This window comes from Heterocephalus glaber, unplaced genomic scaffold, assembly GCF_053883595.1.
Source record: "Heterocephalus glaber isolate CG9 unplaced genomic scaffold, H.glaber_assembly_v1.0 deba00001538, whole genome shotgun sequence".
Lineage (NCBI taxonomy): Eukaryota > Metazoa > Chordata > Mammalia > Rodentia > Bathyergidae > Heterocephalus > Heterocephalus glaber.
The window spans coordinates 14,670,796-14,683,308 of NW_028258333.1; the positions used below are offsets into that span (position 1 = coordinate 14,670,796).

At 31.0% G+C, this 12,513-nt stretch overlaps 1 protein-coding gene across 1 annotated transcript in view; it reads right to left on the reverse strand.

Moving 5' to 3' along the window:
* Cdh9 (cadherin 9) overlaps positions 1–12,513 on the reverse strand; it is a 137,139-nt gene that overhangs the window by 19,749 nt on the left and 104,877 nt on the right. The window contains exons 4-7 of the mRNA XM_004848670.3: positions 7,361–7,480; positions 6,634–6,801; positions 4,869–5,056; positions 3,747–4,000 (exon numbers count right to left, since the gene is read on the reverse strand). Of these exons, the coding sequence (XP_004848727.1) occupies positions 3,747–4,000; positions 4,869–5,056; positions 6,634–6,801; positions 7,361–7,480 (730 nt within the window). The remainder of the gene's footprint in view (positions 1–3,746; positions 4,001–4,868; positions 5,057–6,633; positions 6,802–7,360; positions 7,481–12,513) is intronic.

Sequence of the window (12,513 nt, forward strand, 5' to 3'; positions counted from 1 at the left end):
GAGAAATCAAAAATTGTTTGCTGCAATATGAGTCCAAGTTCAGGGAGGAATGTGAAGAAGGTGTTTGAAAGAAACAAAAGGAAACTCTTTTTCAAAAAGGAGTGTCAAGAATTGATAAAATTTGGTGACTCTATTAATAAATACCAATACTCTTAGTTATAAAACTAAGGAAAACAATCCTGAAATTCATATGGAAGCTGAAGAGACTCAGAATAGCAAAAACAATCTTGAATAACAAAAGCAAAGTAGGAGCTTATACTACAAAGCTACAGAGGTCAAAACAGCATGGTACTGGCGCAAAAATAGACATGTGGAACAAGGAACAGAATAGAGGATGCAGAAAGAACTTCAGGTGCATTCAACTATCTGGTCTTTGACAAAGGTGTCAAAACTATACTCTGGAGGAAGGATGGTGCATTTAATAAATGGTTTCAGGAAAACTGGCTAACTACATGCATAAAATGAACCTATGCCCGTATCTCTTATGTGATAAACTAAAATGAAAATAGATCAAAAACTTAAATGTTGAAATAAAAACCATTAATCTGGTGGAAGACAGAACAGTGAAACTCTTGACAACATGGTCATAGGCAAGGACTTTTTGAACAAAACCCAAGCTGCAAGGAAATAACATGAAAAATCAACAAATGGGATCAAATCAAATTAAAAAACTTCTGCACAGCAAAGGAAACAATCAACAGTGAAGACACAACCTAGAGAATGGGGAAAATGTGTGCCAGCTATTCCATGGACAGAGGACTAAAATCTACAATATATATTTTAAAACCTCCAAAATAAAAGATACAACCAAAAATTGACATTTGAAATGAATAGACACTCTTCAGAAGATGAAATACAAATGACCAGTACATCAATGAAAAAAAAGTTTTCAATATCTCCAGCCAAGAGAAATGCAAATTAAAACAATACTGAGATTCCATCTCAATCCAAAAAGAATTGCTATTATCAAGAAATGAAATAATAAAAAATGCTGGCAAGGCTGCACAGAATAAAAGGGACTCTTTTATGTTGTTGGTGAGAATGTAAACTAGTACAACCACCATAAAAATCACTATGAACATTTCTCAAAAAATTAAGAATAGAAATCACATTTGATCCAGCTATTCCTCTTCTAGGTATCTTCCCCAAAGAGCAAAAGATGTCATATTGGAGTGACACACGCATACTCATATTTATAGTAGCACAACATATGATACCTAAATCGTGGAAGTGGGCTACATGTCTATCAATAAATGAAAGGGTAATGTAAATGTGGAATTTATGTGCAATGGAGTGCTACTCAGGCATAAAGAGGAGTAAATTTGAGTCATTTGTAGGAAAACAGATCCACCTTGAGATCATAGTATTAAGCCAAATATATCAGACCCATAGGTTAAATATCTCATGGTTCTCTTATATGAACAATCCAAACTATAAATAAAGAACAACATAAAAGATATGTAGCAGGAAATAGGAAGACAGCTATTTTGCAAAAGGGACCAAGAAATGTCGAGGAGGGGAGCTGTTAAAAAAGAATTAAAATGTGTTTTGCATATATTACACCTTCCCAAGGGAATGCAATCCTTATGTACTGCAGCCATGAACTACTAAAACATAAAAATTGAAAAAAATAGTTAATGGAACTCATGAAAAAATTATTGAATTTCAAGTGTATAAATACTCTACCTAAATGAGGAGAGGAAGTGGATTATTGTTAAAATGCACTGTCACTAAGATTTAGAAATGTTCAAAGATCAAACAAAAAGATGGTTTACCATCTAAAATTGTTGATGTTCTGTCATTAATCTACAAATTGCTACTAGGTGATTGTTATTTTCAAAAGTTGCAATCAATTATTTTTTAATGAGGATAGTAGTTCTAGCATTCAGTATAATAAATGCTAAGGAGAAAGGAAGGTACACCATTAACCACTTGACCACTTTTTTTGTAAAGCTAGTAAAACCTGTCAAAGGCAGACACTTATTGAGCATTTCTACATATTAGTATGAGTAAACAGTTGTCCTTTGAAAAATAAGTGGGTTTTATCTAATTGACAAACTAGAGAAAAAAATACTAACAACTGAAGAAAAAGCCATCATTGATGCAAAATAACAAAACTATCTTCATTTTCTCTATAGAGCATTTTATTACAAATTATTGTTACTAGCAACACCATATAGACATATAAATCCTTATAATAATTGTTGACTTTGTGATTATCATTTACCCCTTTCCAGGCCCACGTATATGCATAAACAATTTCAGACCGAAAAAGTAATATGTATTTGTTTCCATGTCAGCATTTCAAAGACAATGAATGTACTTTAAAGTTCTTTTCTGTTTTTACTAAATTCACAAACAAGAAACATCAAAATCAATCAGCCACACAGATTTCAATAAGGAAATCTAAATTGTTTTGCATATGAACACGCTAGTAAATATAGACTGACCATAGGAAAGCTAGATTGATTCTTCATTTTATTTGTCCTACTTAATATACTATTAACATTTAAAATTAGTTGTGATATGAATAAAATTATTTTAGATAAAATAATCTGTATAAAGTATAATACATATTTTCAAAATAATTTTAGTAAAATATAAAACAATTTAAAACTAATTTTAAAGCACAAATATTCAGTAATTTATATTCTAATTAATCTAAAACTAACAAAAATTTTGATCACTATGAATTTATTAAATATAGATTAAAATTTATAGATTTTCAGTATAAAGATAATGTTCAATAATATATAATCATTAATAAATTGAATATATATTCAAAATTATTTGGTATAAAATAATATTTCCAACATTATATAGTTAATACATTTTGCATCATTCAGGTGAATTTACCATGTGTGAAGTATGGCAACAAAATAAATTTAATAATTTATTTTCCTTTATTAAACAATTAAATTTTAAGAAAAATAGAATTTAAGGTATTTTGCTAGTCATACTTTTAACAGGTAGTTTATTCTTCATCTAGCTCTTTCTTTCTATTGTCCTTCACATATTACCCAACATCATCCATCCACCCAATATATACATTTCTGTTACATCCTCTTTATGAACAAATTTTGAGACTCCTTTCAGTCTCTGGATTTTAAATGCTGAGTATAATATTCAAATTCTAGGACAGCACTATATGCTATTAATAACTAAGAAATGTCCATTTCCTGTTCACTTGCACTGTATGTTATCATTTTTTGAGTAACCCTGTCACCATTTTAATATAAACAACACAGTATTTCATCAATATTTTAATACACAGTAATTTTGGTGATTATTTTTTTAAAAGGTACTTTGATACTTCCAGAAAAAACAAATTTCTAAATTTATTTTTAATCATTTTACTTGTATTTTAATTTAAATAAGAGAGACAATAGACAAGAAAAATACCAACACTAAAAGGATTTAAATCTTTGACTAACTCTAGAGCCAAATAGACTGCTTAATTTTTTCAGAACCTAGCTTTGCTAATATTAGAGTAATTTTTCTTAGTGCTCAGTGACCCAGTCTTATCATTCCTGGAGAAATCTCATAATAAAATTTATCTAGTGGCATCATAACTGCGAAGTGAAATAGTATAATTAGAGCTTTTAGATGGCAACCAAGCTAAGAGCTTTTTCACTGGGTGTTTTAATTATGGTGGTTGACTCTAAATTGTGCAATAATTTTTTCCTATATGGCTTGAAAATAGATAATTAGCTTTCTGGAAAAATAACTTCTTTCAAAGCACTTACTTTATTAAATTGTTCATAGCATCTGGGTCATGTGCTGTGACTTGCCCAATGATGCTGCCTTCCTTTACATCTTCATCAACGTCCATCAAGTAAGAGAGTTTATCGAACACAGGCGGCTCATCTACGTCTTCCACAGATATTTTGACCACAGCTGTGTCTTTGAAAGGTCCCAGGTGTAAGAATCTCGGGTCAAGGTGAGTGTTACTTGCATCCACTCTTAAAGTGTATAGCATTTTTTTCTCAAAATCTAAATTCTGAAGTTAAATGAAACAAGAAAAACCAGCATGATTTGGAAGACAAAACACTAGGTAACAATTTAAACATGTAATCACCTGATTTTCATTGATGCCAAAAATTATGGCTCCTCAATTATTGTTTCATAGGTACATCAAATAAGTGGATGCCTCTTTGTTTTGCCTTGCACTTACTTATAGGAGGTTAAATAAATATACTGGAATTCACATTGATATTTATTCTCAGTAGGTATTCCCATTTCCTTGTCAGTAACAATTAAATGAAGTATTTTTTAGTAGATGTATAAATCATGTACATCACTATTGTAAAAGTTACACATACTTAAAATCAGAAGAATGAATAATGATCAAAGTTAGAATAAAATTATTTTTTCAGTAATTTGAGCACTTACAGAAAGCAAGATATGAGTGAAAAAATTAAACATATAATAATTAATATTGATTATTATTGTATGAAAGTTTCAGAATACTCTCCTATAGTGGATTGAAAAATTCAAGAAAATCTAAATAAAACACATGATATTTCTAGGTTTCTACTTTTTAAAGTAAACCTTCACATTTGCAATTAAAATATACTGAAAAGTATATGCAATATCAGTGATTAGTGTATACTTATTTTTTCTAGAGAAAAATACAAAAATGAGTGCATTTGAGTTTAGTTCTAGTCTATAATTATCAATGATGAAGATGCTTCACTTATTTACAATAAAATTACTTCTATTCTCCCTTCAGTGATAGACTAATAAAAGAAAAAATTGATAGATAAATAAAAGAGAAAAATAAATCCAAAGCTTTTCTTCCCTTTACGGAAAAGCAAAAGTAAACTATCCAGCACTCAGTAAAAAAAGTGAAGACAGTAAAAAGGAACCTTTTTGACAATTATGATCCCTTCCTGTGTATCCTTGTCAGTGATGACACTGAATGTGTCTGCTCCATCTCCTTCTGCAATGCTGTATTCCATCTCAGCATTTGTCCCCATGTCAGGATCATTGGCTTTTATCCTTCCAAGGTGAGTTCCAAGAGGTACAGACTCAGGAGAAGTAAAATGATATGTGTCTATAAATTAAATCAGAGATCCTTTAACATTTCATCCTTAGCTGATTTTTTTTTCATTTTTTTGTTTTTTTTCTTTTTAGTTACTTAAACTAATTCTAATTTGGGAAACATTTTTATCATGTTATCTTGTTAAGCTCTGAAAAATTATAGATTTTAAGTTGAGAAAATGATGTGTAAACGCAGAAAAGTATCATTTTCTAAATGAGAACTATGTCTCAGACTTATGTCTCAAGATTATTTAGATAATAGATGGAAAGCCTGATAGTAGTAAATGGAATTTTTTTTTACTTAAAAGTGACATGAAAACAATTATTTGCTGCTTATTTGGGGCTTTCAAAAATGTCAGCGTACATTTTTACACACATTCAATTATTATTAAAAATTCATTTCTTAGTTTATTTCATATTAGGGACATAAAAATAATTTTACAAATAACCTTGTCCCTATTTATTGCTTGATTTATTTGTTTTAGTGTTCATATCTTTAAATAAGAAATCAGTTTTCCTGTTTTCTATAGATCTAGCAAATTATTGTATTGCATGCTGGGTATTTTTCAAAGCATTTTAGCTTTTCACTATCCAGGAGACAATATAGAAATCTACAAAATCATTGAAGTCGGATAGGTTTTTCAAAACATTTATTATGTATGGAACTTTATGAAAGATCAGTCTCTCCATGGTAATCATTAGTACTCTTCCCCTTCCTGGATGAACCAACTATGTCATTATCCTCAGGACCAGGCTTATGGAAATCATGTGGCAAAGCAGGGAAAAAAATCTAATTTCAAAGTTTCTTCTCCTTCTGGTTTCATTAATTAAGAAAATGAATTTTGATGTTTAACTGTGTTAGTTTGAATGCTCACCAGCAGACAAGTCAGTTAAATTCTGCAAACTTTGATGTCACAGTCTTCATTTATTTAATAAAGTAGATAATGATGGCACCCTAATACATTGGTTTGTTATGAAGATTAAATGAGATTGTGTTTGTAAAGTTTTATATTTCAGGATCTAGCCTTCAGCATTTTATTATTACTTGTAATAGTTTCAAACCTTTTTTTCTGAAATACTAAGACATCACATAGTAGTGATTTCAGAGAAGCTAAAATATAAAGTCTGTATTTATAAAATCAATAAGACTTATGGTGTTTATATGGTGTATAAACAAGAGATATGAGACCGGGCAAGTGGCAGAATTAGATTTGAATTCTAGCACACAGAATTAAGAGCTCACACATCTAACCAAGGAGATCAGAAGGAAAAGAAACTGGTCATAGATGCCAAGAATGTTGGCAAGTTAGTCTGTAAAACTTTCTAACTCTTCAAAAGGTATAAAGGGATATTTAAAAATCTAAAAGAAGCTCATATACTTTTTTCTCTCTCACTGTACACTCAATGATCCAAATGATCAGTATTTTCAATTTGGATACAATTTTGATTTTTTTTTTTTTTTTTTTTTGCAGGAGGTGCTGTCGATTCACTTTATCCAGAAGCAAATAGTAAAATTAGTAGCACAAACATATTCTGTTAGTAGTATGTTTGAGTAACTTTTCAACATGAGATCAATGAAACTATCCTTACTCTGTGGAAATCGAGGTGGATTGTTGTTGACATCCGTTAGAGTGATGTTCACTGTGGTGGTCCCCGATAAGCCCCCCATCTGTCCACCCATGTCTTTGGCCTGTATGACCACTTGGTACTGCTCTCGGTTCTCTCTGCTCATGTCTGGTAATGCAGTTTTTATTATGCCTTTTGTAAGAAAAAAAAAGTTGACATTTAAAATAAACTTTGCAAATTCTATTTTATAGAAGTTAGTCAAAAAAAATGGGAAAAAAATGATGTGTTTAAATAGTCCTTCATTCCACAACCAATTTAACACATTTCACAAAACATAAAGAAACCCACCATGGACTATTCATTAGCAAGTGAGTTTTACTAAATCCATCTAATTATTCTTTTGATTTAAAAGCAAATTTTGTTGAAAATTTTAAGAATTAAACAGTTTTACTAATTGTCATGTTCTTTAAATTTTGAGCATTTTTATGCTCCATGATGTCCTGAAACTTTTTGAAATTTTCTAGTTAGCACGCTAAATTTAAATCCAATAACTAATACCTTAGAGAAATAAAGATTCAAATACATTATTTCAGTCATAAAAATTTTGTTTTGCTTCTATGTAATAACTGTAGGAAAGAAATGGAAACATAATACTGAATGGATGGGTTTTAGATATATTTAAAAAGCTCTGAAATAGTCATCCATCCAGGTGTATTATATAATGAGAAACAGACCAACATAAATGTTTTACCTGATTCTGGGTCCACTGAAAAATATGGCTGTCCTTGCAATATGCTGTAGACCACTTTGGCACTGTTTCCATAGTTGGCATCATCTGCATCTGTAGCAGTCACTTGTATAACAGATGTACCTGCATTAAGCCATCCCCCCCAATAGATACATTAATACTTCAAAATTTGAAACATTCCCCTGAAAGATTACTGCAAATAGTGTATGTTAGAAAAAATAGCTTTTTCCCTTCATTCTTTTTCTTAAATTTAAACATTTTTAACTTATTATTTGTTACATAAGATACTATAAAGTTAAAATACATTACATCACAAAGATAGATATGAGGCCAATGAAATAATTTATTACTTTAATATAAATATTGTGAAGATAATTTTTTGAAGAACTAGAAAGAACATGAAATTTCATTTAGTACATTTCCTGATAAGTGGAAATGTATAAAGATAAATTCAAAACTTTAAACTTTTGCTGCTCTTTGCTCTGGTAAATTAAAAATATGTCTTAGGTTGAAAAATAAAGAGATTTCATTATTATATTATTATGAAGAAAGAAAATAAGTCATAAACTTTTGTGGCAGAATACAAGCTTTTGATGTAAGAAGTCCTGGGTTCGATCATCTGTACCATAAAAGAGAAAAAAAAAAGAAAAAAAGAAAAGACGAGAGAGAGAGAGAGACTTGAACTATTAGTGTTTTATTATCTTTTTGTATAAACAAAATATAAAATATTATGAAGTATCTGTGCTTCTTTTTAAAAGATAGATAATACAGATATAATTGCACCTATTGATATCCAATATGTATATTGGACATAACTATATACATGTATATACTATTATGGTGTAGATATAAATATCCCTCAATAGTATCATATATTCAGAATTGGGGGTTTTGGAAAGCAATTAGATCATAGGGGACACTATAATTATCAGTAGATCAATCCAGTGATAATTTCATAGCTAAATGTGCTGTCAGGACATATGGCTTGTTTTGAAATGGTGTGACATGTTGTGGTATGCTTTCAAGTGTATATATTTTTACTCACCTCCTCTTTTCCAACTCTACTTGTTACCTGCTATGAGGTGAGCAGCATCCTCTTTTAAGTTGTGGATGTTGAATATTTTTCCTCAGTGTCAGGAAAGCTAATACTGAAAATTGGTACCAGGAATGAGGTCATTACTGTGACTCTACCTGACTATATATTTTAGAACCCTTTGCAACTTGTTCGTATGAGGAGTAAGATCTGGAGATGTTGGCTAGAGAAGTTTTTGAATGGTGAAAGCAAATCTTGATAGATATTTCTGACCAGAGTTCAGAGGACCAAAATATTTATAGGAAAGTAGATAATAAAGCCCAGGGTTAGAAGCTGTCAGTTGGGAACAAGGACCTTTTTGGCAGTTGGATTTGAGGCCATGTGAGTTATGCTCTGGTAGAAAATTTGTCTATATTTTCCCAATGTCTTCAAACTTTTCAGGAGACTAAGAGCTGTGAACTAATTAATCTGGCACAAGAAAGTTCAAAATAGCCCAATATTCAGGCTGTGGTACAGTTACAGCTAGATGAGAATTTGGGACAAAAATATGAGCAGAAAGTTTTAAATAAATTAAATTTTATCCTAGAAGAACACATGTGTACATTTGAAGCCAAAGGAGGTATGACTGCTAACAAGATTATTGCCATTGAAAAGAAGCTAATTACTTTGCATCAGGACAACAGGAAAAATGATTTGGAAGAATCTCAGGAAATGGCTAGACCTCACCCTTCACAAGCTCAAGGATTAAAAAAGAAAAAAAAGTAAACTCTTTTGTAACATTATTTTTTGAAAAGAGACCCTCTGGGTATCCTGCTCTTTATGGGCCACCTAGGAAAGTGTTTTCCTGAATTAAGCCATTGAGACACTCAGAAGACTCTGTAGCTATGATAGAAGGGGGCCAATCTACTGCTGAATTTGGTGGAAGACGTTGACATTATCCACATGGTGCTAGTTTTACACACATGTAGAATGCAAATACTGTGTGGTTATGGTGGCTTTCATCTAGATTTCAAAGAAAGGCTATGAGGCTAAGAAATATGCTGCTCATATTGCCATATGTGAAGCTATGAGATTGAAGCTGAAGGGACATTTGGAACCTCAGAAAGTTGTGGTTGCAAAGAACATGGATTGTTTGCAGAGTAGAGCCCAGAAAGTGAGTGGAGCCAGTCCAAGAGAGGCTATATGGCTGCAGCTTTCAAGGCCATTGGTTTGGGACTTCCAAAGCCCTTTGGAGTTTCATTTAGTCAAAACCTCCCAGGGCCAGGGATTTAGCTCAGTGGTTCTGTTGCCTGCCTCATAAGCACAAGGTCCTGAGTTCTATCCCCAGGACAAAAAAAAAAAAAAAAGCCTGCCCTATGTGCTCAACATTGAAAATTTATCTATTAAGATTAATTTTGTGTACCATATAGATTAAATAAAATGTATTATAGAATCAAAAGTGTTTATTATAATCCTTAATCACTATATTCTTAATATAAAATTAATAATATTTTAGAAAAAATAAAAGCACAAAAGCTAAGTTCATAATAGTAAATCATGAAGAAATAATATTGAAAGTGAATGAACAAATAACTGTTTTGTAAAAATTTTAGGAATTTCTGTATAAGTGAGTTGTTCTGGAATTGTTGATCTAATGGTATGCTCAAAGAGGGAAAAGAACACAATCAGTTTACACACAAAGGAAACAGAGAAATAACACATGTAATACATGTTTTATCCAACCCTATGTCCAAAGGCCTTTTGAGTCCAGGAGAAAAGATACAAATTTATTTGAACTTTGCTCAATATCAGAATAAATTCTTGAAAGTTATCAAAAGTGAAGAAAAAAGTAATTCTTCACATCTCCATTCTTCTTGTGGTCTAACAGAGGTAAATGTCTCTGCCACATGATAGGGCAGTTATTATCTTGAGGAACAAGGGTGGACAACACCTCTGAAGTGTTTGTACTTCAGAGGTTACCAGCAGGAGAAGTAGTACTCATGTTTAGAGACAGTGCAGTGGAAACCAAAAGGGACAGTGGATCAGGTGAATAGGAATTAAAACCAGCCCTTATTAGATGTATCTGTTTTTCCTTTGAAATGTATTCTCTCCTACAGCAGGGTCCATGTCTGATTCTATTCAACATTTTGTCTCTAAAACCTGACAGAGTATTTAGCATAGCCGCAATGAAAACAAACATTTATAGAATGCTTACTATAGGATAGGCAGAATTCTCAGCCCTTGAGTTGCATTATTACTTTTTCTTCATAGTACATTAAGATGTAGACCTTGAGGCATAAAGAATTTGATCTTGAACACAAACCAAGTAAGTGGCATTATATATAAACAGTATGAGTAAAGAAAAAACAATTATTTTAAATATTTTACCAAATAGCCCAACTGTGTTACTGATATGACTGGATTTTTTATTGACTACACAGGCTGTATATCTCTAACAAAGGGCTCCAGTTAGAACATGAACTATTGATTGACTGATTTATTTGTTTTTTTACAGATAATTACAGAGGAATTCCTTCTTGTAAAATCATCCACAATGTACTACACATTGGTGAAAAAGTTGTGTAGAGTATAAGTGATCTATCAAAGCACTGAGAAAATATGTATCCTAAATCACCAAATTTATGCAACATCAATTTCCTTATCGGTGAATGCATTCAAATATAAGAAGTTGATAGAAAATCTTTAGTCAGGGACTGCAAGAAATTAAAAATATAAAATCTAGGGACCTTCTAGTAATATTTTAATCAAAATTTATGTCATTTTCCTTAATTACACATATTTGTATATCATCCAGATTACATATTCTTAAATTACTAATGCATTTCTGATTTCATGAGCTTATTGGAATCATTACAATTTAACTTAAGAACTGTACTGATTTTGACAGCTAAAGTGGAATAGGACATATAGTTTCAAAGGAAAAAAACACAGATGGAGGGAAAGTAAGATAGTAGTTGGTGAGAGAGAAAAATAAGTGGCACGTATTTTATGAAACAGAAATTAGTGGAAAGGAGGCAGATTGAAGGAGATCGTTGAAAGATAAAAAAATCATTTTATTTCATTAGACTTCATTCCCTCTCCAAATTAATTGTAGTTTGTCAACTTATTAATTTAAGTGAAAATTTCTAAATAGTGAAAGTAATATTAGAATTAAATTATTGTGTAGCACTTCATTTTAAAATCTAGTTCTGATATGCATATTTGAACTGTTAACAAGTAAATGATATATGTTCAAAATTCCTAGAAGTCACCCATCAGTTTTTCTCTGTAAAAGGTTTACTTATACACATTAAAGCACAGGAAATTACTCATGTAATAATTAATATTGAGCCACTAGTTTATTTTCTTTTAAGTAAGTTATTAAAACTGGCACAAAGGAGCGCACGATTTCAGTAATTATTAACCACTTACTCTTTTTTTTGTGGTTTGCATTTTTTGACATTACTGGCCATTGAACCTGAGGTATTATTTATGCTAAGCAAGTGCTTTAGCACCAAGATACATCCCCAGCATACATCTACATTTTACATAAGTAGTTGTGTGTTTCTCTGTGCATGCATGTGAGTGTAAACATATTTAAAATCATATAAAAAATCTGAGGGTTTTCCCCTTATAACTGTCATTTCAACAAGTGTTGACTAAGAGGAGAGTTTGGTTTAATATAATAAATGAGAAAAATATTTTGGAGGAGTTGTTCAGGATCTGATAGAATATATTTTCAAATTACATTTTGCATAAGAAACAACAATGTAAAAAAGTATGCATGGACATTGTCACAATAAATCTGCATCTATTAATTTATTTTTTATTTTAAAATCTAGACTAGTAGAAAGCTGAAATCAGATATATTCAGGTGAGTTATTTTAAGTCTTTGAGGTTCATTTGTACACATTTACTGAATGAGGTTATGAACCCAATATGGTATCTTCTGTACACATATTGTGTATATTAATCTGTACATTCATAGTTAAAAAATAGAATGACATGCAAATATTATGCACAGCCCGAAAGGGAACAATTCAATAATGCCAGCTCTATAAATGAAAATGTCCCTTTTCAATTAGCATCAATATTTATCTGTATTCTGTTTTTATCTGTATTCTCAAATATTTATTTATTAACA